At 39.7% G+C, this 27,435-nt stretch overlaps 1 protein-coding gene across 2 annotated transcripts; it reads right to left on the reverse strand.

Annotated features, from left to right (window-relative positions):
• Positions 1–1,410: 1,410 nt before the first annotated feature.
• Positions 1,411–25,511, reverse strand: LOC111583882 (metal transporter CNNM3). Of its 2 annotated transcripts, XM_055019337.1 has the most exons (12): positions 24,804–25,511; positions 22,933–23,267; positions 21,340–21,516; positions 20,032–20,189; positions 16,680–16,823; positions 16,451–16,609; positions 14,987–15,156; positions 11,993–12,089; positions 10,617–10,747; positions 9,939–10,065; positions 9,688–9,754; positions 1,411–7,507 (listed from the first exon to the last, which is right to left on the reverse strand). In XM_055019337.1, exons 1-11 carry the CDS (start codon positions 25,494–25,496, stop codon positions 9,705–9,707), a joined length of 2,241 nt encoding a protein of 746 aa, XP_054875312.1. In that variant the 5' UTR covers positions 25,497–25,511; the 3' UTR covers positions 1,411–7,507; positions 9,688–9,704. The 2 variants fall into 2 exon arrangements, with proteins under 2 accessions (XP_054875312.1, XP_023148902.1); XM_023293134.3 differs by lacking the exon at positions 9,688–9,754.
• Between the last annotated feature and the right edge of the window lie 1,924 nt (positions 25,512–27,435).

Consider the following 27,435-nt stretch of genomic DNA (forward strand, 5'->3'; position numbering starts at 1 on the left):
ATTCTGACCAGACAAAATAACACCTGGAGATGAATTCAGTAGGTCAGTTTGGACTGGTCCAAATAACAGATGTCGAAAACATTATCACTAGTCTGAAATGTTGTGCATGACTCTTCACATATGAAGGCTTCCTGTAGGATACTGGTTCAACAAAGCTTTGAAACAGTGTTCGTAGAAATGGTGGTGGCTGCTGTGGTACATAACATTGTTAGAAAATGCAGTAAAACAAAAAGAACTCATCAGTGAGGAGCTTGGAGAACATAGGTTTAGCTCATCAGAGACTTGGGGTGGAAATTTACTGAAACGTGGATCTCAGGCTGCTCTGACATGCAGGTAAAACAGCTACTCGTATGTGTTTATGGTGGCAGTATGTTTGAAAAAGCAAGGTGCCTTGGATATCTGCCATGTCATTTCACAGTTTCAAAACTGCTGATATCCACTATTCACACTGTGGACAACCACAGCTGATATCTGAGCAGAGCCATGGCATGATGGTGCGCCATCATAACAATATGCCTGCTAACATTGCTTTGAAAACACAGAAGGCAATCGTTGTGTTCAATCATCCCCACTCACTAGATTTGACTCCCTATAACTTCCTCCTTTTCTGAAAAAAAAAACAAGTTACAGTTGAAGGTTTGCCATTTTTTTTCTTTTTTAAAGTTTTTTTTTTTGGCCTTTTGTTCACTTTACTAGATAGATAGGTTAGTCAACAGGAAGAATAACGGGGGAAAACCTGCAGCAAAGGGGCCGTGAGCTGGAATTAAATCTAGGCCACTGCATTGGGGACTGCTGATGGGTCACCCACTCAACCAGTTGAGCTACCTGGGCATCAAGGGTTGCCATTTTGACACAGTTTAGTACAGTCAGTTCATGTAGATGGTGCTTTACATGTTCACAGAACAGGGTTTCAAAGGAGGGGCTACACAATGGCTTGGTGGTTAGCACTTTCGCCTTGCAGCTAGAAGATCCCCAGTTTGCCTTCTTTCTGCATGGAGTTTGCATGTTCTCCCTGTGCATGTGTGGGTTTTTTCCAGGTGCTCCGGCTTCCTCCCACAGTCCAAAAACATGCTGAGGATAGACTCCAGCCCCCCTGCGACCCTAATGAGGATTAAGCAGTGTATAGATAATGAATGGATGGATGGATGGATTTCAAAGAAGTGGTACAAACAATGCAGAAGCATGGGCAGTAGACTATCACTACGCAAGGAGATGACTTAGATGAGGATATGAATCGGGTAAAATTTTTGCGTTTTGAAGGTGCTGTCTCCTGACTTTTTGATCACACCTTGTAAAGATAATCAACCCAAGCAAGTGTACAGATTGTACTGTAACATTTCAGAGAAAAACATTTAAATAAAGTATGTGTGTGAAATTTGTTTTAAGAAAAAATGCAAATAAAACAACATGTTCAGAACAGGATTCGAGTTTATTTCCTAAGAAATTACTGAAAGTGTTAAATGCAGTGGAGTCTCAATGAACCAAAAACTGGCAGCATTCCCGAAAAAAACTAGAATAAAAGTGAGTTTCTATACAAATGTAACCTGGACAGAAAGAGGAGGAGCTGATTAAACTGTTTGTGGTAACAGCAATGTTGTACCTGAAAACTGAGACCTATTAACTACATCCTGGAGTTATACGCTGTAAGCAGTCAGTCACATATGAAAAAAAAGTTCTTAACATGGTCAAATGCCCCCACTCAAAACATTTCTCTCAATTCGTTTAAGAAGCACAAAGTCATGACGATCTTTTTACATTCAGTCATTTGATACTGTAGAAATGAACTTAATACAACATAATATAAGTAAACAGCTGAAAAATATTTACTCAGAATCACATTGTCAAAAATTTTTTTCAGAAAGTCCTGGAATACGGCAATATATGCAAGAGTGATAACACTGAACGAATCAACACACAAAGAGACAAATGGTGCAAATGTAACAAAGCTGATGCAGAGCTGACTGCTAAACAACCCTGCTGCTACTTAAAGGATCGTTCTGCTTTATTTAAGCTGCTCTATTACCATTAAAGTGACTCTATGGGTCACGCAACTTTGCAATGTTAGGGTACATCATCTGTCTTTCAGTAAATGCAGGAAAAAAAATTCAAAAAGTTACTCTGTGCTCTCAGATCCAGATATCACTTATGCAGTTAGCAAAATGGCCACTCAAGCTGGCTGGAAGCAAAAAAATGAAATGACTCATGTTTTTTGGAAACCTGCAGGGAGCTCTCCTGTGTTCTTGAATCTCTACAAAGGAGGTAAAGAGTGCAAAGTTACCCTGATCCATAAAAACACACGGATGGAAAATATGCCAAGCCAGAAAAAAGCAGAATTATCCTTTAAAGGTCTGGATTTTTTTCAAGTCTAGCTTAATACATTAGTCCGTCTCTTCACGCTGGCTGTGAAGACCATGAGAGCTGCAACGATTAATCATTTAGCTGCAGACTATTTCATTAATCACCAGGCATTCTGAGAATCAATGAACTGGTTTGAGGAATTACTTCAGAATAAAAAAAAGTCAAAATTCTGTGATTGAAGCTTCTTTTCTCCTATATAACAGGAAATTGAATATCTTTGGGTTGTGGACAAAACAAGACATTTGTTCTTTTGCACTTTGGGAAACACTCATCTACATTTAATAGATCAAACAACTGATCGATTAATCCAGAAAACAAACATATGATTAGCTGACCGTGGCAAAATTTTTCTTGCAGAGCTACAGACCATCTGCCTCAACTCCACTCTAAAACAAATCAACTGAATGAAAGAGAATAAAATCCACACTACTTTTGTTCTGTGCAAAATTCATGGTGAAGTTCAGCTGAAGTTAATGAGATGTTCAACAGGCAGATGCCTACAACTGGGTGTACGTAGGAAGACTGAGTTTAGACAGGTGGGGCTGGTTACGTACTTCTACCACAAGTCCACGAGTATAGAGATGAAGCTCTGTGAGGCAGCTGCTCATTCGTTGTTTGAGGGCCAAACTAGCTGCTAGGTGGGCTATATACAAATGTGTTCCATGGTGACATCAATCGATCGCCATGCCATTCAGCATAGGCAATCATTTCTCTCCATCTAATTTGATCTTTTGCTTTCTGAATTGTGAGTGTTGCCCGTTCCTTGTGTAGCCATGATGTCAGTCCGTCTATCATGCTCCTTCCGTCCGATGGCCTACAGGTCACCCTTGGGCAAGTTGTAGCACCTGTTTAGCCTCCCAACCAGAGTTACGTGAAACCATGACTTGCAGGTGGATGGATGATTGTACAAGCAGATTCAGTTAAAGTGAATATATGGCTATATAATCACAATGCTGGGCAGATGAATCCATAGATCAATGGTGACGGTTACAAGTCCAGTATAGACACTACTGCTGAAGAAGGCAAACAAAGACCACTTCAGTATTTATTCCTAATACAATCAGGAACTCCATGGTGACATAGATAGAAAGAAAAGAAAAACTTCAGATGAGCGTTTAGGCAGGTGAGGAGCAGAGTTTTCTGTGGGAGAGAATAAGTCCCTGTGGTTGAGCTTAGTAAGTTTGCCGAACTTTTACATGTATAAAAAGCAGCTACATAACATACTGAAGGGAGAAGCCATGAAAGGAGAAGACATACAAAACTCTCCAGTGTTGCATTGGCATATTCATATGAAAACTGACACTTAAAACTGAGTAATAAATGATAAAAGCAGAAGTGGAATCTGAGAAAGAGAAGGTTGTGGTTGGAGAGGGTTTAAACGCTGTCTAACGTCCACAAGCTGCTCAAACACACCATAAATCCAGCTTAAAGTGATGAAACATGCTTAAATGTACCACTAGCCATGTTTTCATAGCATATATTTGAAGTACTGCCTTAAGTCAATAGAAACAGCAAAATTTGAAAGAACCTTCCCAATTTCAAAGCAAGGTTTTAACACTCACTCAAGGTATATCCTTTGAAAAGTGTTCATGCTGGAGATGGAAACACATTTTCCAAATAAGGTGTGACAGTAACAACATTTCACTCACACTGATCAGGTGTTTCTTTCATTGACTTCATCTCTGGACAGCATGAAACATGGCTGACATTAGCAGACATGAGAGAATGATTACAACTTTCCTGAAGAATTCTCTCCATTTTTCTGCCATAGATGGAGAAAGTTTTGTTTGTTTCTTCTTCTTCCAGGTTTTTTAGCAGTTAGCAAACCAATATTATTTCTGGCTTCTGCTTCTGTTTATTGCAGCCATGTAGCCGATATCACCACCTTCTGATGACATTACACAGTCTCATTCATAGACTCCAAAGCAGCAAATTGAAATGAGATTAGTTCAAAGAAAACAGATTTTCTTTTTGTAATTTTTTTTTCCGCATTTTTTCAGGTCCTCACAAATCTGTAGTTAAGCCTTCCGGGAAAGATGCAAAGATCCAAAAGTGATTGCCCCATACCTAAACCATTTTTTCCTGGGAGTGTTACATGGTTTGTCCTCACCTTCACTTGCAGTTCTGCACAGAACAAGACTGTAGATATGTTTTTTTTTATTCCCGCGTTTTACAGTGTAGTTAGGCTCTGATTCATGGTCAGAACAGAATGAATGATTCAGCCTTCATTTGCCATGTGGATATTTCATTAAGATGGACTTGAAACAATCTAAACCTTTCTATTAAAATAATGGTTTTGTTCATCATGTCCTTTGCCTATGAATATCAGGGAACACAGCGGTTATTCAGAGACAATTTCTGATATTTTCCACGTTTACGCACATGCAACAATGACTGACAGATGCTTCAAATGCATATTAGACCATACAATATGAGTAATTGAGTGAAGACTGGATTCTTGCTGATATGTACTAGTGAAATATCATTGTGTGCTACACTCACACACATTCATAGGCAAAACAAACAGACATAAACATGCAGAGGAATGTTAAAACAACTCCAATATGTAGGATAACTGATAAGGTGCTTTAGAATTGACTTCTGAATGTCCTTGGACACACACATGAATGTTACTGAATCTGACCACAATTTATGGTTAATCTGACGTCCAGTTGCACAGTTTGAATTACACAGATCAGATCTGTAGCACCTTCTGCTGGACCACAGCTACAGTGCTGTGATGCTTCCTCAGATAATTGTGAGAATACTCTTTGCATGTAATTATCAAGCAGATTAGAAGCCAACTTTTGCCAACGTGATACTTCAAAGTGTGCATAAAAATATGTCATGGAAATACAGCTAGTGAGTGTCTTGGTCGATGCATCCTGTTGATGTAAAAGCTGCCGGAGAGGGCTGTAGGCAGGGTGCCTAAATTTGTTTTTAGAAAATATTTACGCCGTCAAACAGGGGGTCCAACCACTGAATACTTTCACAAACATAAAAAGAAGTTGATGTTTCTGCTGTAACAATCAGTAGCCGTGTTTCTGTGACGTGTTTTTATTTGCTTTTTGAACTACAAAGTGATTCTTTATGGAAACCGTAAAAAACCTCTAATTTTTTTTCCTTAAATGAGTCTGATTTTCTTTTTCTAAAGCGAGGTAATGAGCTTCATGGGAGATGGACATTCCTTTTCTGAATAAGCTCTGATGTAGTGAATATTTAAGTCACACGACCGATCAACTGTTTCTTCCTCTGTCTTGCCCAACGCTATGAAACATGGCCGACACCAGCTGACATGAAAGAATCGATACAACTTTACAAATTGAAAGTAATTCCTAAAGAAGAGTTTGTTACTCTTCACTGAATGAAAAAGGTCTCGCAATTCTTCCCAATGGCAGAACTGAAGAAAAAGACTGCACTTCAGATTGCATACTTCATCTTTTTGCTTTTAATACGTACTACAGCTACCCTCACAAAGTGCTACCGTTTCATGCAGTATGCATACCTTTGGGACATACTACTTTGTCATAGTATTAAACTTTGATCACTGCGGTATGAAATAAGCTGTCATCCGTCTGTGTGCTCACAGCAGTTCCAGCTCGTGTAAAATGGACATTGTGACATATATGATGTAACTGTACAGAGGACTAGCATTCCAAATGTAGTAGGACATCCTGGTATTTTTTGCATACTGCATTTGACACACTGTGTGTTGGGACAAACTAAATTTTATTCTGGCACACTGTGCAGTATGGTAGTATGGAAACTGGAAGTCTGAATTTACCCAGAATTCACGACAAACCAGTCCGACTTCAAGGACAAGACTGCTTTGTGCTGCAGATGCATATAGGCATCTATCTGAAGTCTAACTAGTAGATCTACAACGATTAGTTTATTGATTAGTTGACAACTAATTGAAAGTTTATTTGGCTTAAATATTTAAAAAGAGATCTTAAATGTATTTTTGAATGTGAATAATTTCTGGTTCTTCCTCTAAGACAGTAAACTGATTATTTTTGTAGACAAAATAAGACAGTTGTCATCTTGGCATCATTTTATAGACCAAATATCTAATTGATTAATCAAGAAACGAATCAACAGATTACTTCACAGAGAAAGTAATAATTAGTTACTACCCTTCTAGCAAGTAAAAGGTTGTGGAAGCAGTCCCTCAGCCACTTTAAAGTCTTCTCCCTGCTTGTTTTCCAACTTACAGCATCCACACTGATCAGCCACTGATTGATCAAAGCTAAAGTTTTAGTTTTTGGCAACACACACACCTGTGTGTGTGACAGCGATGTGAGAGGAAGGCATAAAAATCTGGACGCACCTCACATCTTTCAAAATAGCTTGATACGTAACCAACAGTGCACACAGTTAATGTGCAAATTTGCTTTGAACCAACTTTTTAGTGTCGTAAATGGACGGATGCTGCGGTATACACAAGAGAACACACACATAGAAATCATACATGTAGCTTTGGCACTCAGACAGGCAAAAGTGAGGAATGGCAATGCAATGAGTTTAATACAGAAGGTCAAATCTAGAAGAAAGGCACCGCCAAATAAAAATAAAGCATATTTATATACAGTGGCAAGAAACGGTAAGCAACCCGTTTGGAATGATCAGCATTTTAAATATGTCTTTAAGTTACAGTAAAGAAAATGAAATGCTAGAATTGTTTGTGTCGTATTAACTGATGTTCATTTTATTTGTCTATACTTGTGATTTAGATGAAGATTAGGCTAAATCTTATGAGAAATGAATGCAGAAAACCAGATCCTTTCAATGGGTTCACATACTTCCTCTTGCCATGCTATATTTCTATATTTGTATATTATATATAAATATAGTCCAAAGAGTATAAAACAACATAAAATCATAATTCAATGGAAAGCACGTGAAGGAATGGAGATGGAGATGAGAAGTGTGAGCAAAGGATCTACACAACAGACAAATAAAATCACTCTCACTCCAGTCTTACCCAATAACTACGTTCCAGCCATAGATGATTCTCAATAAAAACAAACTAAAATCTATATTTTGTCGCAGGTTTTTGTTGTTGTTGTTGTTTTTACAGCGGGCAGACAGAAACTGCACTACCCATGAGCCTCCTCTTCTGTGGAGCTCTCCTGGACTCTGCTGCCACCTGTGGGACCCGACCAATGAGAGGAGAGCTGGGGTGAGTGAGGGGTGAGTCATAAACACACACACAGGGGCTTTAAGGTGATGGAGGCGATTAAATAAGGTGATGGAGGGGCTTTGAGGTGATGGAGGGGCTTTGAAGTGATGGAGGGGCTTCAAGGTGATGGGGGGCTCTGATAAGGAGATGTAGGGGCTTTAATAAGGCAATGGGGGGAGCTTTAACAAGGTGATGCTATGTGCACTCTGACAGATATTTTGGAGGTTCTCTGTTCTAACATTTAAATTAAAATCCGTAACAATTCTCCACAGCCCGAACTGACGTTCTCAGATTGATTGCTTTTAGCCGACTAGCCCCAAAAATATTTATTTTACCGCGAAAAAAAAGAGGACACCAGTGAAAGCTTCAATCTGAGAAGGTAGAACCTGATAATTTTTAGTATTCCACATCCATCACCATAACAGTAACATAACAAGTGGAACTGAGGCTAAACACCAAGTAAATTAACCATCCTTCTCAATCAGCAAGAGAGAAATTGAAATTGAAAGAGAAAGTGCTTCAATGAAAAGCATTTGGACTTGTCTCAGATTCTTGGAGATGTTTGATTTCTCATCCAACTGACTGATGGGGAGTAGCATGTATACATTCTCACCCCAAACTGCATGACTTAAAGTGCGAATAGTGGTGAAACTGTTTGAGGAGGAACCTCAAATCTGCATTATGAGTACCTGGTAAGTGGCATCGTAGAGCCCTACCATTTACACATGAATGTTCCAGTTTAACATAGATGCTTCCTTCACTCCTCTCTCAAACAAGTCAAGAACAACAAGCGGAACAATATTGTCATCCCGCATGTAGCAGATGTGCCTGAGAAAATCTCTCCAAACACAACAACAAAGGGTCAAACAACCAAAGACTGTACATTCTATTCAGTGCTCCACTTCCACAGGACAAGACTTAGCGGTCCACCAGCATGTAAAGGATAAAGGACAGTCTTCTGAGGATGCCATTGTGGACAAAGAAGACAGATGGTCAGAGAATGAAGGAAGCCATCCATGTACACTACAGTTCAAAAGTTTGGGGTCACCCAGACAATTGCATGTTTTCCATGAAAACTCATGCTTTTGTTCATGTGCTAATATAACTGCACAAGGGTTTTCTAATCATCAGTTAGCCTTTCAACACCATTAGCTAACACAATGTAGCATTAGAACACAGGAGTGATGGTTGCTGGAAACGTTCCTCTGTACCCCTATGTAGCTATTCCATTAAAAATCAGCTGTTTCCAGCTAGAATAGTCGTTTACCACATTAACAATGTCTAGACTGTACTTCTGATGCATTTAATGTTATCTTCATTGAAAAAAAATGCTTTTCTTTCAAAAGTAAGGACATTTCCAAGTGAAACCAAACTTTTGAACGGTAGTGTAACTGGTACAACTATCTCTAAACAGAGCTGGCCGTCTACTGCACCACTTACCTGGAATATACTATACAGTCCTGAGATCTCCCCAGACACTTTCGCCAGCATTCACACCTTCAGTTATGACAGTTCTAATAAAGAATTGGAACTCTCCATCAGTCAATCAGAACTGAGAAGTCAGTTATCTTCTACTGAAGCACTTAAGATTACCATGACCTGAGAATCTGCCAGACTTGAACACTTTCATGGTAATTCCAGTTTATTTCAGTCAGTTGTCTTTCCCATTAATGTGCCTATTGGGCCTCTATGGTTTGCATTAACTTTGCATACTCCACCTCCATTATAGGAGGGGAGTTCAAAGTTAGCACGAAGCAAAAAGACAAGACAATAGTCACATTAATGGAAAAAACAGTAGGTTGAAATGAAGCGGAATAATCTTTTAAGATGCCTCATCTAAAACCCATTAAACTCCAATATGGATGCCTGAGGACATAATTTATCACCTTCTTTGCATTTTTGTTATGTGACATTACAGTGACACACAAGTTGCTGTCTTTTCTTTGTTTTGTGCAGGGAAACAGAGAGAAGTGAGATGATTTCAGACAATAGCAAAAACAAAAATGAAAAAACTGAAGCACTTGCACACACAAACCCACATCCTGAAATGAATGTGTCTTGTTGGGTTGATTTCAGAAGGTAAAGGGTCAAAACGGTCCAGGAGCGAGACATTATTCATGTCGGAGTGAGTGCTGCATTTCATTTACCTCATGCAAAATAAACTCTAACAGTAGTTCTCAATGGTATCAAAGAAAGAAAAGTTTACAGGAAACTCTGGACGGGCCAGAGAAGAGAGGACACACGGAGGCACGTAAGGAAGAAAAAGAAAGAGAAAGAGAAAATTAATTTGGTTCAGCTGAAAGCAAACAGAAAAGCACATTCCTAGAAACACTACAAAGTTAGTTGGTCGGTGAGGCAGCAGACCCGGCAGGTCAGACAGCGTTTAGCATCTACTTACCTTGTGTGGTGTTTCTGTCGTTGAGCAGCTTGGTCTGACTGTTTGGCAGGATCTTGATCTCAGGAGGATCTGGACTCTGGCCAACGCGTGATGCCATGAGAGCGTTCAGATACTGCAGACGTGTCACCTGCAACAAACGGTGGCTTGGTGGTTAGCACTGCTCCTCACCAGAGGATTCCTGGTTCGCTTCTTTCTGTGTGGAGTTTGCATGATCTCTCTGTGCGTGGGTTCCACTCACAGTCTAAAAACATCCATCCATCTATCATCTATACACCGCTTAATCTTCATTAGGGTCATGGGGTGCTGGAGTCTATCCCAGCTGACTTAGGGTGAAGGCAGGGGACACCCTGGACAGGTCACCAGTCTATCACAGGGCTACATATAGAGACAAAGAAGCACACTCACATTCACACCTGTGGACAATTTAGAATCACCAGTTAACCTCAGCATGTTTTTGGACTGTGGGAGGAACGGAGAGGCACAGGGAGAACATGCAAACTCCATGCAGAAAGATCGCAGGCCCAGGCCTGGAGACGGACCAGGGATCTTCAAGCTGCAAGGCAACAGTGTTAAACACCGAGCCACTGTGCAGCCCCGTCTAAACAAATAATGTCTGTCTTTACATGGGCCTTTATAGGGATGACAGCTGTGAAAGAAAATTCCAACATATTAACTCACCCGTATGAGCTGCAGGTCAGTAAGAGCTCGGACGGTGTAGTCAGGACAATAGCTGGACGGGCTGGTGGCCTCTGCTGACTCGAACGGATCCCTGGGAGAGTGACGCTGGGTCGACACTGGAGACTGATGCACTGAAATCACAAACACACAGCATCAGCACAATATCTCTAACCCTAACCCTAGCCAGTTGTAGACTACATTGCACATATATGTCTTGTACAATTTATATTTAATACTAATAACTCCCCCCTTCAAGACATTTTCTAATACTGTATGAACCTTTATGACCATGAGTCCATACATGATGTTAATTTCAGGCACTTGAATCAAAAGGAACACTGGATGTTGTTCCTTTTCCCAGTTGATTGGACAGTTTTTCGCTATTTTGTTCAGACAGCTGTGTCAGGACCAAACGGCCTCCTCTCTGAGCAGTGGTCCTGTGCTTGTGCCTCGTCAGTCCTTTCAGTGTCAGTTTTTAGTCTAACATGGTCTCAGAGTGGGAGTGGGGTACTGAGTGACTGATGGTCAAAATGGAGAAGGGGTAGGAGTAAATAAGATTATGCTTCGTCCTACTCTTTTTCGGATATGTTGGGTTATTATTTTTTGCTTTGTTTTGTTGTGTTGTTTTGAATATTTTGATTTGTGTTTGCGGCTCTTTTTTTCTCACATGTCCGAAATAAAAACATTCATTCATTCATCTGCAGTTCTACAAGTTCCACCTTTCTCTTTATATGTTTTATATCACCATGTACAATGAAGCAGCTGTCTGAAAATGAATTTGCACATACGCTGATGATGAACTTTTCTTATTGGTTATTTATTTATTACGCAGAAATATCAAATATTCGCTCTTTAAGCTTCTTAAATGTGAAGTCTTGATGCTCTTCTTTGTAACACACAGTGGTTACATGGATATCTTCTTATTTTAAATATCACTTTGGTTTGTGGTTAATTGTAACAGGACACACTTTTCGTGATTGTCATGTGTCTCCTCGCATCTTTTTCTTGCGTTTCAGTTCCTCTCAACGAGGTTATGAGAGAGAGAGATGAAGAAGTGGCATTAGGATGGAAGAGGCAAAGCTGCCAAATGAGAAATGATTTGCTTCATAGCATCAGTTTTAGGAGACAGCAGTTGCCTGTGAAGTGCTGTACAGCTGCAGACTTCATACTGTGCAACTTGACAAAAAACTTCAGAAGTAGGATGCACCTGTGTTTCCTCACAATTCACTCCTTCAGAAGCCTCCTCTCTCCTCAAGGTGCATTTAAGCAATTGCAAAATTCTCTGTGATGGATGAGGACAAACGGTTTATGTGTCACCGCAGGAAAGAGGATGTAAAGAAGAGGATAACCTAAAAAAAAGCACACTGTGACCTCACCTGAAGATGGCAGCGTCAGAGCAGACACGCCGTAGTATGTGAACGCCCCATTTTCAAACTTCAGCCCCTCTTTGCCAATCTCCACCTCCACACGACCCTGTAAAGAAACAAACAGCACAGAGACTTTCTCAAGCATTTGCTGTTAAATTACCAAATGCAAACAATAAAGTAATCATGTTTGATTTACAGCAACATTGACTCATTTTCTGAAGTTATTTCCACAGTTCTTCCCCTCACAGTGACATGTTCATTCCTGCTGATGCAAAACATCACAGCTAAGGTCAGGTGTTACTAATCTGATAAAGGCTTGAGTCCAACTGTTTTGAAATCCATCTTGTAACTCTCATTTTTATCTGCTTTACTGTTGTGTGTACTGTTCAGAACTTTGTAACAGTTATTTCAAACATATATTTCTTGGATACAGTTTTTCATATGTTCTTATTTGAACCCTTCTCTGATGCAATTTACATTTTTTTGGGTCACGTCTGTCTTGGAAAATGACGCTTTTACTTTGTTAAACATCCAGATGTGATGTGCTGACTAGGCAGGATGTTGTACAGAGAGTGGAACTGTGCTGTACTGTAGCAGTTTAAAATCCTGCACCATTTACAGCTCAACCCCAACAAAATATATGAAACAATGATGATTCAAATGTAAAATGTCAGTTTTACTCTTCTCTGTGATCATATTATAGACCAGATAGATCCAGTTTTATATCGACTTATAACTGCTCATTTCACCCACCATTGTTTAAATTGAGTCCACTGACTCTATAAAATAAACCATTATTACTACTTTTTCTAGTACATGGACCAAGTATTGACCAAGTACACTCTTTAACATTTACATCAACAATATTACCCCTGCTGTAAACAACTAGCACATCCATCTGTATGCTGATGACACCATCGTCTACACATCTACTTCCTCCCCATTGCCCTGTCTGCGCTAGTGATTAGCTTCAATAACATACACACGTGGACGAAATTGTTGGTACCCCTCGGTTAATGAAAGAAAAATCCACAATGGTCACAAAAATCATTTGAATCTGACAAAGGTAATAATAAATAACAATTCTATGAAAATTAACCAATTAAAATCAGACATTGCTTTTGAACCATGGTTTAACAGAATTATTTTAAAAAAAATAAACTCATGAAACAGGCCTGGACAAAAATGATGGTACCCTTAACTTAATATTTTGTTGCACAACCTTTTGAGGCAATCACTGCAACCAAACCATTTCTGTAACTGTCAATGAGACTTCTGCACCTCTCAGCAGGTATTCTGGTCCACTCCTCATGAGCAGACTGCTCCAGTTGTCTCAGGTTTGAAGGGTTCCTCCTCCACACGCCATGTTTCAGCTCCTTCCACAGATGTTCAATAGGATTTAGATCAGGGCTCATAGAAGGCCACTTCAGAATAGTCCAATGTTTTCCTCTTAGCCATTCTTGGCTGTTTTTAGCTGTGTGATTTGGATCATTATCCTGTTGCAAGATCCATGACCTGCGACTGAGACCAAGCTTTCTGACACTGGGCAGCACATTTCTCTCTAGAATACCTTGATAGTCATGAGATTTCATTGTACCTGCACAGATTCAAGACACCCTGTACCAGATGCAGCAAAGCAGCCCCAGAACATAACAGAGCCTCCTCCATGTTTCACAGTAGGGACAGTGTTCTTTTCTTCATATGCTTCATTTTTGCATCTGTGAACACAGAGCTGATGTGCCTTGCCAAAAAGTTCCAGTTTTGTCTGGTCTGTCCATAGGACATTCTCCCAGAAGTTTTGTGGCTTGTCAACATGCAGCTTGGCAAATTCCAGTCTGGCTTTTTTATGATTTGTTTTCAACAATGGTGTCCTCCTTGGTCGTCTCCCATGAAGTCCACTTTGACTCAAACAATGACGGATGGTCTGATCTGACACTGATGTACCTTGACCTTGGAGTTCACCTTTAATGTCTTTAGAGATTGTTCTGGGCTCTTTTGCTACCATTCGTATTATCCGTCTCTTCCATTTGTCACCAACTTTCCTCCACGTCCACGTCCAGGGAGGTTGGCTACAGTCCCATGGATCTTAAATTTCTGAATAATATGTGCAACTGTAGTCACAGGAACATCAAGCTGCTTGGAGATGGTCTTATAGCCTTTACCTTTAACATGTTTGTCTATAATTTTCTTTCTAATCTCCTGAGACAACTCTCTCCTTCACTTCCTCTGGTCCATGTTTAGTGTGGTACACACCATGTCACCAAACAGCACAGTGACTACTTGTAACCCTATAAATAGGCAGACTGACTGATTACATGTTTGTGGACACCTGTGATGCTAATTAGAGGACACACCTTGATTGAACTTGTCCCTATGGTCACATTATTTTCAATCTTTTCTAGGGTTACCATCATTTTTGTCCAGGCCTGTTTCATGAGTTTATTTTTTAAAATAATTGTTAAACCACGGTTCAAAAGCAACATCAGATTTTCATTGGTTAATTTTCATAGAATTTTAATTTATTATTACTTTTGTCAGATTCAAATTATTTCTGTGGCCATTGTGAGTTTTTCTTTCATTAACCGAGGGGTACCAACAATTTTGTCCACGTGTGTACAACACGTCTCTTTCCATCTTCTTCTGTCACTAAACATAAGCAGTCGTTATTGAAAATGAGAATCAGTCCTCAACTGACTTACATAGTTAAATAAGGGTTACATTAATAAAACAAACAAACAAACATAAAAAAAACAATATACAGCATAAGTCAAAAGTTTGGGAATACCTATTTTAGGACTCTCCTTATTTTTACTAATTTCTATAGTATAGAATAATACTGAAAACATTAAAAAAAACTTTGAAATGCCATACATTGATTTATTCAAGAAAAATAAAACCAGTAAAAATCTGGATTCCAATCATGTATTCTGGAAACTCAGGAGTGAAAACACAACATGCCATGTGCTCTAGTCCCCTTTCAGATGTGAGACTGTGACGACATACCTGCAGCAGCAGGATGAAGTAGTCCACTGGGTGATTGCGGGTGTACAGATAGTGTCCTGGGCTCAGCCGGTTGCTGGGGTCAAAGTGTACCTCCTGGTTGACGCTGGGATGGCGCAGCAGGTGGAACAGCACCTTCTCAGACACTCGTAGTGGGCTGAAGTGCTCCACTTCTACAGGGGTCAGAGACACACGATATAGTAAACCTGCTGCCTGGGCAGTTACTTAACACATTTACTCAAGTTCAGTAACATCTGAAGGCACTTTGCAGCAGTATTTTCATTTTCTTTTCTATCTTAAAGCCACTACATTTACAAAGTTTATAAAGTGTAATGCTTACAGGTTGTTTTTCTGCCACAGAATGAGTATATGTGCAGAGGATTGTGGGTCAGAATGGTCAGAAAAACTAATTGTCACTTGGAAACTGCAGAATGCCCCACAACATCCAGTAGCTCTTCAACCCTCTGAACTCCAAGCAGTTTCTGGGTGTTTTTTGCTCCAGACACATTCTTTTTTTCATTGTGGGTTCATTTTTAACTGCAATATAAAGTCCTGCACTTCTATGGAAACAGCACTATCACGAATAAAAGTAAAGATAACTTAGAAATGTCTGTTGTGCAGCATACCACACGTTGAATGTCTTTTAGTATTTGTTTTAGAATAACTGAAAAAACCCACAGGTGCTACAAATACTGGAATAACGCCATTACTATACATTTCACTTAAATATTTAACTTGTTCCACTCTTTTATTCCTCTGTGCTCTGTGTAAACACAGACTGCAGTGCAGTTTAAAATGAAGAATTGTTGTCATGTGACTACTTCTGGTCTTAGTTAGGTTTTTACAGAATCTGCGGGAAATGTTTTTTTGTATATATCTACATGTAGACATGATTTTGCAGAAACATAATGATTTTAAGCTTAAATTTTATGCACGTCACGCATAAAGTTCAAGAACTGACTGAAGGTGAAATTCTTTTCTTTGACAGTTTCTGGCAGATAAATGCTTTTGTTTTCATATTTTTAAGAAGATAAGAGCCCTTTCAACCCACTAGTGGATTTTGGAGTTGAGAGGGCTAACATTCATGGAATCTGCCCCAGTGACTCTCAAAACACAACATTTCCCTCACAAAATAATGAGACTAATGAATAAATGTTTGTTTTCATCTCACTGAAATGAAGTACAGAAATTACAACTCTGGACCAGTGAACCAGACATTTTACTGACTAAAGTAGAACTATATTATACATATCTATGGGAACGTAATGTTTATATGTTAAGTTAAAATGTCATGAAGTTAGATTCTGGTCAGAACTCTGTTTTGACCAAACATATAGCTTCTGCTTTCACCTTTGTAGTATACAAAATCTTTATATGTGCTGCATTAAACTGTATCTAGTTTATTTCTGTGTGAGGTACAAACACACACAGGCCTCTCAGTAAAGACTAACAGATAAATGAACACACCTCTGGAAAGGAAGCGGTGTGTGGCCAGCAGCAGCTGTGGCGAAGTGCGGATCTTGGGTTCTCCCTCAGGAGGCTTGAACAGAGAAAATTCCTCGTGGGCGCTGCGAGGCTCCAGAGGAATCTCTAGCGGAGCGAGGGGACGCTTCACCTTCATGTCCACTGCAGGACGAGACGGCTGTTAGTAAAGATACAAGACACTGAAGCAGCTACCGCACAAACAGACACTCACGGTAGCCGTCGGACTCATCCAGGATCTCCGACTTGATGATCTCCTCGATGACGTCCTCTAAGGTGACCAATCCCAGCACCTCGTAGAAAGGATCCCCCTCCCCCTCGTTGTTCACCTTCTGCACGATGGCCATGTGAGAGTTGCCTGATTGAAGGCAAAAAGGTCAAATCATAGGAAGAACAAACAACATAATTCATTATTAAAGGGTCAGTTTGCATCTTAATGTAGTATCTTAGTTAAGTCTGGATTTCAGGTTGAAGAGAAGACATTTTAGACAGTTAAAATGATCTCCTATAATGGATGTAAGTTTTAAATACTTTTCTTAATTGATAGTGTGCCACAGTAATGATCAATAATCTGCTGATTGTTGAAGTGGTCAAAGTACAACAGCAGCTTTCCCATGGGCTGATAAAGCCATCTGTAAACACGGATGCTTGATGATAACCACACTCCAGTTCCACTTCACCAACCACACATCCAAAGAAATGCCTGAACTCCAGCTGGAAGCCATTAAACTCAACACAAGTCATGTTAGCCTGTTACTAGCTAAACCCCCACAATGCTCAGACCACTTCAACCCATCCGCAACAATAAGAATTCAAACTCACAAAACTCGAACAATAATCACAAACTATTCTTAACAACATTCACATAATCCTTTGTGTCGCATATACAGAAATGCCAGCAGTCCAAGCAAGTGCCTCCTTGGAACACAGCAATTAACACATAATCAATAAGGCAGTAGACAGGGACATGCATAACAGAAAGTGTTACATTAATTGTAGTTACAGGTTTGTGCCACGAGGTGGAGCCTCTGTTTAATGAGCTAGACTGCAGTTTGTTTTGTTTTTAACATCATAGAGACTAGGGAGGTGGTTGCTCAGACTAGAGACAGTTCTGTGTTGGCAATCAGAGAACATTGTGGGAGTTAAACCACCAATGGCTGGCCCATTGGTATGACAAAGACTTCTGTGACAGTTTATGGTTATCCTTGAAAGCTTATGTATTTAAAAACATGCCATAGTCTACAAAGACAGACCCCGTATATCCTAGGGGCACATGCAAATAGGTGAATTAATCATTATTATGTGTCTGCAGAACAGGAAGTTGCAGCTTCAGAATCACACTTCTAGGACTGTAGTTTTTCACAACAACCCCACCTACTAAATTAGGTGATAGCAAAAGTGCACCTTCCTTCCACCTAAATAACACTTTCTGTGCAAATACTGATAGTTTTAAGGGTTTATTCCACCTAAATAGTGCTTTCTATCAAGTAAGTTATGATTTCAAAGATTTATTCTACCCAAAATACTACTTTCTGTCCTGCAATGTAACTTGGTTTAAAGAATTGCATGTTAAGCAATTTGTGTAATTAGCATAATTACATAACTATCAGGTTTTAAAAATGATGCAATAGTATGCTATGGTCTTTGTAGTCATAAGAAGTCCAACAGATATTTCAAACAATGGAGACAGGCACAATTGCTCTTTGGCAACCTATAAATCTGCTGTCCAACTAAAGACATGATCATGGTTTTAATGTTAAACAAATATAACACCAGATGATCAGAAATTAGCTGTCTGCCACATGATATGGTGTCCTCATCAACTTCATGGCTACAACAATGTTGTGCTGAGTAGCTAGTTGTCACCGCAAAACACTGGCCAGACATTATTAAACGATACAGAATTCTCTGTCATGGTTGCTAGAAAAAAAAATCAGACAATGCTCTCTGCCACACAAACGCCAAAAACCACCTCAGCCATCCACATCAAAATTCAAACAGAACACGACTGGAATAACAATCATGAATTACTTATTTAACAACATCCCTGTGGTGCTTCGTGCCTGTAGTCGGAGAAACTGCCTCCTCGGATCCCTACAATATTAAACACAGCAAACAAGCTGCAGCCTGTCATCTCATTAAATAGTAAAAGGCTTCACCTGGTGGCACAACCAGGTACTACAGCTAGACCACTATACATTTTACAACATGTATGTCCTCTGCCTTATTATTTATTATCCATCCATCTATCCATCATCTATATAGCACTTAATCCTCATTAGGGTTGCGGGGGGGCTGCAGTCTATCCCACCTGACTTAGGGTGAAGGCAGGGGACACCTTGGACAGGGCACCAGTCTATCACAGGGCAACAAATAGAGACAAACAATCACACTCACATTCACACCTACGGACAGCTTAAAATTATCAATTAACCTCAGCACGTTTTTGGACTGTGGGAGAACCCAGAGAAAACCCACACACAGGGAGGACAAGCAAACTCCATGCAGAAAGAACAACGAACCAAGGATCTTCTAGCTGCAAGGCAACAGTGCCAACCACTGTCCTGCCCTAAGTTCACTTGGAATTAAACATCCTTGAATCTCCACAGAAATTATAGCATAAAGTATTTCTTGTGAATGTAGAACTAGCAGAAGAATTATGACATTTTCAAATTTTCTTCAGAATCACAATCACATCATAGTGAAGACTCGTTTCAAAAGAGATCACCAATGAATGCAGCATCCTGGTAAAGGATAGTGGGAAAGTGGAAAGCAGAGCTGCTAAAAACTAATTCTGCTTACCAATAGCACCAATTTAGCAAAGTCTACACAGATAGGCCTTGGTTGTAAAAATGAGGTTAAATATGCAGCCTACAATGTCCAACTTTGAAAAACAATGGCTCTATGTAGTCTCTAGATGTCACTACTTTTCATGCTAAAGGCCTTTCTAGCACGCAGAAAGTCCTCAAGGCAAAATTCTCCCATGTGAATATTTTTCCAACAGTACCCGTGTCTATTTTTCTCTACACACCAGTTTTTGTGGTTCTACGAATGAGTACAGATTATCGTTTTGTCATCTGAAAACAGCAAAAAACTGGAATCTTGGCTTACAATGCTTTCCACACATAACATTTTACTGAGGTTAGAGCCTTAAAGGTTAGTGAAAAGACAGATAAAGACTGTATTTTAAGTAGGAAATATGGGTACATCCATACATAGACACTTACATAAACTTTCTGGGGGCTGAATACAACCCTTGTTTAAAAACTTTTCTCTTTTCAAAGGCCAATAATTCCAAATCTGGCTTCTGCTGGAGCTAGTTGACATTTTAGATCTGCTGGAAACAATTTTGTCTGTGTCCTCACCAAATTTCATGGCCGTGGCATTATTTTTCTGAAGATATTGAACCACTAAAATAGCTGCCTACATAAGATGTTCTTGCATTCAAAATAGAGGCATTGCCAAATAAAATAAAGCAAAAACATTTTATAGAACTCAGTTTTGGAGCTCAATGAACATGAGCTTGAACTGACACGAACTGATCCAGAAAGCGGACTGGAGCTCACCTTTCTTGAACTCCTCCAACATGGCGTCCAGTTTGGTGTCGTTGAAGACGAAGTGCAGCGGATGGTTGTAGAACTTGGTGATGGTTGTCATGGGGGTGCAGTCGTCGGGGTCCACCAGAGCCAAGTCTTTCACATACAGGATTTCAACAATGTTGGACCTGGAAGAAGCAGAAACACGTGATGATGACTGGTACCAAACCGTGAATAGAAACCAAACGCTACCCTGAACTGTGCAGTATTTTAGGAAAAAGTGAACATTTTCTAACAGGTTATAGCTGTATTTTTTTAAGTTTTAAAGATCTGAAATTCAATTACACTACAGAAAACACTCAAAAAAATCCCAGAATAAAGTTTTAATCCAGCAGCTTTCTGTGAAAAAACTGTTTGAAATGGTAAAAAAAAAAAGTACCCATCACAAATCTGTATTTTCATAAATGGTACAATATTTTACTGTATTCAAAGCCACTGCTTTTACAGTTTATTAATGTAAAAGTAGTTTCCATTGTTTTAAAATGTATTTTCAGCCCCCCCCCCCTTTTTTTTACCATTCCTATTGACTGAATTTTTAAAAATAATAATACTATGCTTTATAAGGCACTCAAATTCAGTTTTTCTAAAACTTTCAGACCTAATTCATTTTAAACTAAGGTGTTGTTTATAGCTGATCAAAAAGAGAATGAATAACACTCTCTGTAGGTGGGGTTGTATTCAGTGCCCAGAAAGTTTAGGCAGGCATCTATGTGTGGATCTGTATTTCCTACTTAAAATAAAGTCTTTATCTGTCATGTCACCAACCCTTAAGGCTCTAACCTGAGTAAAATTTTATGTGTGGAAAGCATTGTAAGCCAAGATTCCACTTTTTTGCTGCTTTCAGATAACAAAATGATAGTTTTGACTCATTCGTAGAACCACAAAAACTGGTGTGTAGAGAAAAATAGAAAAACATTCACATGGGAGAATTTTGCATTGAGGACATAGTAATCAGTGTACATTTGGATACACCTACAAAATAAGGTTTTTCTTTATTTTTTTATTGTGCTACAATTTAGAACTTCAAAACTACAAAATATATCACTTCTAAAATGATGAAAAACAAGTCAAAAATATGCTTTGTGTTTAAGATTCTTCAAAGTACACCTACTTTTCTTTGATATCTGCAAAGTGTTGAATTCTCATGAGAAAGACTGAGTCTGTTTGTTTATATGTATAACAAGTTGTTCATCAACCAGAACTACAGTTTTTATCAAATAATACATGCATATACAATATATGTCAAAGTGCAACCAAAGTGACTGCTGCTGCTCCGACCTCTCCTCCTCGTAGATGGGCACCCGGGTGTATCCGCTCTGCATGATCTCCGACATGGTGGAGAAGTCGAGGACGGCTGAGCTGGCCAGCATGAAGCAGTCCTTCAGAGGGGTCAGGATGTCCTCCACCGTCTTAGTGCGCAGCGTCCCGCGGCTGAACTCCTCCTTCACAAACTCACTGCACATACAGGACACCAGGTTCACCATCGTGTCAGTACTCGAATGTACTGGCCAGAGCTGGGGCACATCTTCGGATCAAGTCTGAGTCTAAGTCATGTGTCTGAGCTGGCATTTTCTGCACTTTCACATTTATTCCACAAGCCACTTTTTGCTGATGTCATCTATTTATAGTTAGTAATACTGTATTTATTCATTTCTCATCCTTCATTCTTGTATATATTGTATATATTATTGTTATTTTAATTATTTATCTTTACTGTATATTGCTGCCTTTACTGTATATTGCTGCTGTAACATGGAAAATTTCCCCTGACATGGGGAGTAATAAAGGATTATCTTATCTTATCTTATCTTATCTTATCTTATCTTATCTTATCTTATCTTATCTTATCTTATCTTATCTTATCTTATCTTATCTTATCTTATCTTATCTTATCTTATCTTATCTTATCTTGTCTTATGAACCAAGTCAGCATTTACACTACCGTACAAAAGTTTGGGGTCACCCAGACAATTTCATGTTTTCCATGAAAACTCACACTTTTATTCATATGCTAACATAACTGCACAAGAGTTTTCTAATCATCAATTAGCCTTTCAACACCATTAGCTAACACAGTGTAGCATTAGAACACAGGAGTGATGGTTGCTGGAAATGTTCCTCTGTACCTCTATGTAGATATTCCATTAAAAATCAGCTAGATTTCCAGCTAGAATAGTCATTTTACCACATAAACAATGTCTAGACTGTATTTCTGATTCATTTAATGTTAGATTAATTGAAAGAAAATACTTTTCTTTCAAAAATACAAACATTTCTAAGTGACCCCAAACTTTTGAACGGTAAGGTAGGTCAAGTCTCGAATCCTGTAGACCAAGTCTGAGTCTTGTCTTTGGACCAAGTCCTAAGCTGACTCAAGTCTCACGTCTTCTGGACCAAGTATAAGTTATGTCTGTGGACGAAATCTGAGAGTCTTTGAAAAGTCTCATCTTTGAACCTTTTCTGAGTCAAGTCTAAAAGTATTCAGAGAGCTAATCCAAATAAAGTCTCAAGGCTTTTGAACAAGGTCTGAGTCGAATCTTAGAACGAAGTCCAAGTCACATCTAAAAATTAACCTCAAATCTTCTTACTAAGTCTGAGTCACATCTCTAGACTTTTGGTACAAGGCCAAATCAAGTCTAAGTTTTTTGGATCAAGTTCAAGTCATGTTGTAAGTCATGTAACAGCTAGTGCATTTTACATCTCAAGTCTTTAGTCCAAGTCACATCTCAAACCATTTCAGCTAAAGCTACTAAAGATGAGCAGCATAGAACATGAGACTCAAAACTTTAAGCCTTTGTTGACTTATTTTTCATTTACCAAATAAATGTTACAGTCTGCAGCTGTGAGATTCTCGCTGGTTGTCTTTTTTACCTGTACGGGTCATTGACACTTGTGCGGATCATCTCCATGGCCCTCTCCCTGATCCCACAGGTGCTGATGTCCCTCCTCAGACCCAGGTCCAGGATCAGCCCCAGGGGGCAGGACAGGGGGCAAGTGAGAACCATGCAAACCTGGGCCAGCCAGGTCAAAGCCGGCGCCAGCTGGAAGCCATAGCCGGAGCAGAGGATATGAGGAGCCAACTCAGCCAGGAAGAAGATGAGGACGCCGCTGGTGAACACCGCAGAGACGATGGAGCCGAGCGCCCGGTAGAGGAGGACACCCAGGACAGAGTGTCCCACCGCACATAGGAACAGCAGAGAACATGTCTGAGGCAGAAAAGACACATGTTGGGATGAAGGAAACACAGCAGCATTTTCACCTCTCTTCATGGGCATAGAGTTCGTTTGACCATTCAGGGTCTGGAGTCTGGATGGAGAAATTCACATTTTTACTCAGGGTTAAAAATTCACAGGTGCTAAATATTGAGAGGGACATATTCCTTGGTGATGCTAAACGATTTCATGATATTACACAAGAAGTCCACTACTAGACACTAAATGACTGCAAAGCACAACCACAAAGAAACTCTGAGTGACAAGAGAATGATGCAGACCAACTGCAAAGAGATATAAGCAGAGATAAAGACATGCAGAATGACTCAAAACAACCACAAAGGGACTAAACAACCAAAAATAGACTCAATATTAAGACTCAAAATTACCACAAAACTCAAAGTGACAATAGAGGGATTGAAAACAACCAGAAAGAGACTGAACCAAGTAAAAACAGACACAGAATTAAGTTCCACTGTCAGATGCAAAACAACTGCAAAGACTCAACTACCACAAGGAGACAACTAGAAAGAGACTGTGATGAAAACAGATGCACGATAACTTAAGAGACACAACAGGAACACAAGATGCAAAATGTCTAAACTACAACCACAAAGACATTCAGAGTGACTACAGACATGCAAACCAACTGCAAAGAAACACAAACAACAAGAAAAAGATGCAAAATGACTAAAACTGAGACTCAACCAACTAAAAATGAATGCAAAATGAACAGAGTCAAAATGACAAGAAAAGCAACATTAAAAAGGCACTAAAAAGAGACACAATAAGTCAACTACTAGATAGAAAACACTGCATTACACAATCACAAAAATACTCACTGACTACAGAGATACAAAGACACATAAATGAGGCCAAAGAGATGCAAAATGATTCAGACTACCAGATGACTGAAAACAACCAGCAATGGATGCAAACTAAAGTTTGTAAAGGTCAAAAATATCAGAGTGAACCACTGCAAAGACATACAAAGCACCCTCTATTTAACACAAAACAACACAGACTCTAGAAAACAATCAGAAATGGACAGACCCAACTAAAAACAGACACAAGGCTTTACACAAATGGATGCTGAACGACTGCAAAGACGCAAAACTACCACAAGACTCAAAGTGACAACAGAAAATAAACGCAAACTGATGCTAAACAAATGCAGGAGATATGGAAGATCCACTGCTAGCTCACACAGTCTAAAACCTACTGTAGAGACACAAACAAGTCAAAATAGATGCTAAATCAACCCAAACAGATGCTCAATGAAGTAAAAAGCAACTTAAACAAAAAGTGCAGAGATTAAAAATGACCACAAACACACTTTACATCATGAGCAGTTTTTTTTTGACCAATCAATGCAGGAAGTGTTTTAATTTATATGAAGGAAATCCCTAAATTCAGACACAGTGAGTAAATATTATATTATAGTGGATGTGATTTTATGTTTTATTGGGGGCAAACACGCACGTTCTAAGAGCACGTTTTCTTCGCATCCATCCTGTTCCACAAACTCACCAAGAAGTTTCCCCTCCTCCTGATGGGCTCCAGACGCTTAGCGGCTCGTTTCTCCTCCTCGGAGCCGCAGCTGTGGAGGACGTACAGCTCCACCGGGTCCAGCCACAGCAGGCTCAGGTTCACGGTCCTCAGCATCCCGCAGGCCAGCAGCAGCAGCACGATGAGCACGGCCAGACCCCATGGAGGGATGTACTCTGCGGGCAGACACTTGTCGGTGTTTACCCGCAGTCTGTCCGGGCCCACAGATGCCCATTCCTCTCCGTTCAGCACGCACAGGTGATGGTATTTCTGCTCGCCGCTAGAGATGCTCCCCCGCCGGACCTCCACCGTCAGCAGCCCGCTGTACTCCTCATCCTTCACGAAACTCTCCTTCACCTGGAAGGCGGAATCCCGGCGGTTGGACTCCTGTTCACAGGGGTCCTGCGCGTCGTCGATTGCCCCGGCCGCTCCGCCAGCTGCCCCTGCGAACGCCACCGACGGCCAGCTTCCATTCACAACCCCGAAGAGACGGAGCTTGAACGTGGCTCCTTCTGGCGCAGAGATGATCCGTTTCTTCATGCACACTAGGCCCTCCGGGTCTTCCAGCCGCAGCCCCAGGACCTGCGGAGCTTCCTGGCTGCAGGCGCCGTACCTGATCCCGCAGAACAACAATATCATCAACAGGAACCGTAGACCTGCCAAGCTGGCCACCATATTGGAATTGGTCAACCTGACTGTGCGCGAATCATGTGACTGTAGCCCCGCAGCAGCCCCGCCCACCCGAGCGGTTAAGCTAGCCAATGAAAACGAGCACTGCAACTGAGCTGCCTAACGGCCATTTTGGTTCAACACAAACAGGCCGCTGCTTTGAATAACGGCCTCAGAGGCCATTGTGGATCTGGAACCTCAGTGTTTTTGTTTTCAGCGGCGGATTGGAGTCGGTGAGAGTTCACCCGCCCATCTTCGTTAGATTTCCAAAAGTCATCCATCACTCTGAGCCTCTGCTTAGGGAATGCTGTTTAGTTGTACATTAAATAAATGCATATTAATCTAAAATAAGTAAATAAATAAATATGATATCAATCTATTAACATTCATTTGAATAAATACAGGAAATCAATCAATAAATATGTCGGAAATAAATCTTATACACAACTAGGTAAACAAATGTCATAATCACATATTTTTAAAAGGACATTTTATTAAAGGACTACTTTTATTTTTCTCAGGAAACTATTATTTTACAAGAACATTGATCTATTTCTGTAATGTTTGATGATATGCCATTCTATATCTGCTGGCGTCACTTGAAAACTGCATTTTAATGCAGTCACTTTCTAAATATGGGTGCCACAGGATCATTTATCTTAAAGGTAAAGCAAAATTGTTGGCTAAAGTCCCAGAGAGACCGTGAACCAACAATGCTGTCTAGCTAGCTGGCAACATGAAAACACTAAACACTTTGAGCTTCTTTCTGTTTTTCCTTTTTTGCTCCATTTACTTTACCCTTGTATTTTATTTGCAGGAGTTTATGTAACTTTATCAATAATAATAATCATAATAATACAGAAGAGGGGGGGAAAGAGGGAGCTAACTTGTTAATAAATAATAGCACAGTTGCTAATGGAACAATAAGTTCAGCTCATTCAGGTATTTGTACCATCCACTTCTGTCTCATAGCTGTTTAAAATCTATGTTTGTTACATGGAACAAGTTATTCTCCAACTGCGAGGTTAGATATAACCAAAGGTTGTGAAACAGTATGGTAGGATCCTCTGTTTTAGACTTTAGAACTGGCCCATGTTAGTGTGTTAATTACAATAATTGGGGGAAAAAATGCTCCAAAATTAAATATGAGCATGTGTGTGCTGTCTTAAACTGGACCTATTGTGCTTTTCTTAATTTTCAGTCATACATTTAATGCTACAATGTTGGATGTTCACATTAAATGTTGTAAAAGTTTGAAAAAATGAGGAAAATGCATGTAAGTAATTGATAATGCCCGAATAGGGCACAAGAACGTAACATTGCTGGCTTTATCAATCTTTTAAAATGATGATATTCTGTCATTTAGACATAGGTCATTTTAATGTTCCTCCCAGCTTCATTCAGAGAACTCACCACAGTGAGATGCTCATATGGAGCAGGTATTTATTCAACTCAGAGGAAAAACTCCTACAAACAGCTAAAACTAACAAACTACACTTCACATCCTGTTAATGTTTTATCAAAACCTGGATTACATTTATTACTGGAGACTCTCAAAAATAACCCAACATTGCTGTGTTTTCTGTCTTTATCACATTTTTTAAAAAAATTCTATGCACCCTTCAGGTTGTAATAGATGTGGAGCCAACTTAATAAGGAATGTATTTTTTGATTTTGTCAGCAAACTGTCTTTTGCACTTTGATGTGTTGGGACCAATCTTAGTGCGGAAATGTTCAAAAAGTCCCCAAATTGGTTCACACAACATTAAGGACATCGCTTATGCATGCGTGTCAATAATGCGACTGCATGCAGTTCAGACTCGTACTGTGTTGAAAGTAATATGGAAATGTTATTGGGTCCCTCTTAGCAAGATTGCCATTCCAGGCTGCTCATTCAGACATTAAGATTAATGGAAAAGTGTGCATGTCCGAAAGGGACGGGACA

This window comes from Amphiprion ocellaris, chromosome 17 (genome assembly GCF_022539595.1).
Source record: "Amphiprion ocellaris isolate individual 3 ecotype Okinawa chromosome 17, ASM2253959v1, whole genome shotgun sequence".
NCBI classification, from domain to species: Eukaryota; Metazoa; Chordata; class Actinopteri; family Pomacentridae; genus Amphiprion; species Amphiprion ocellaris.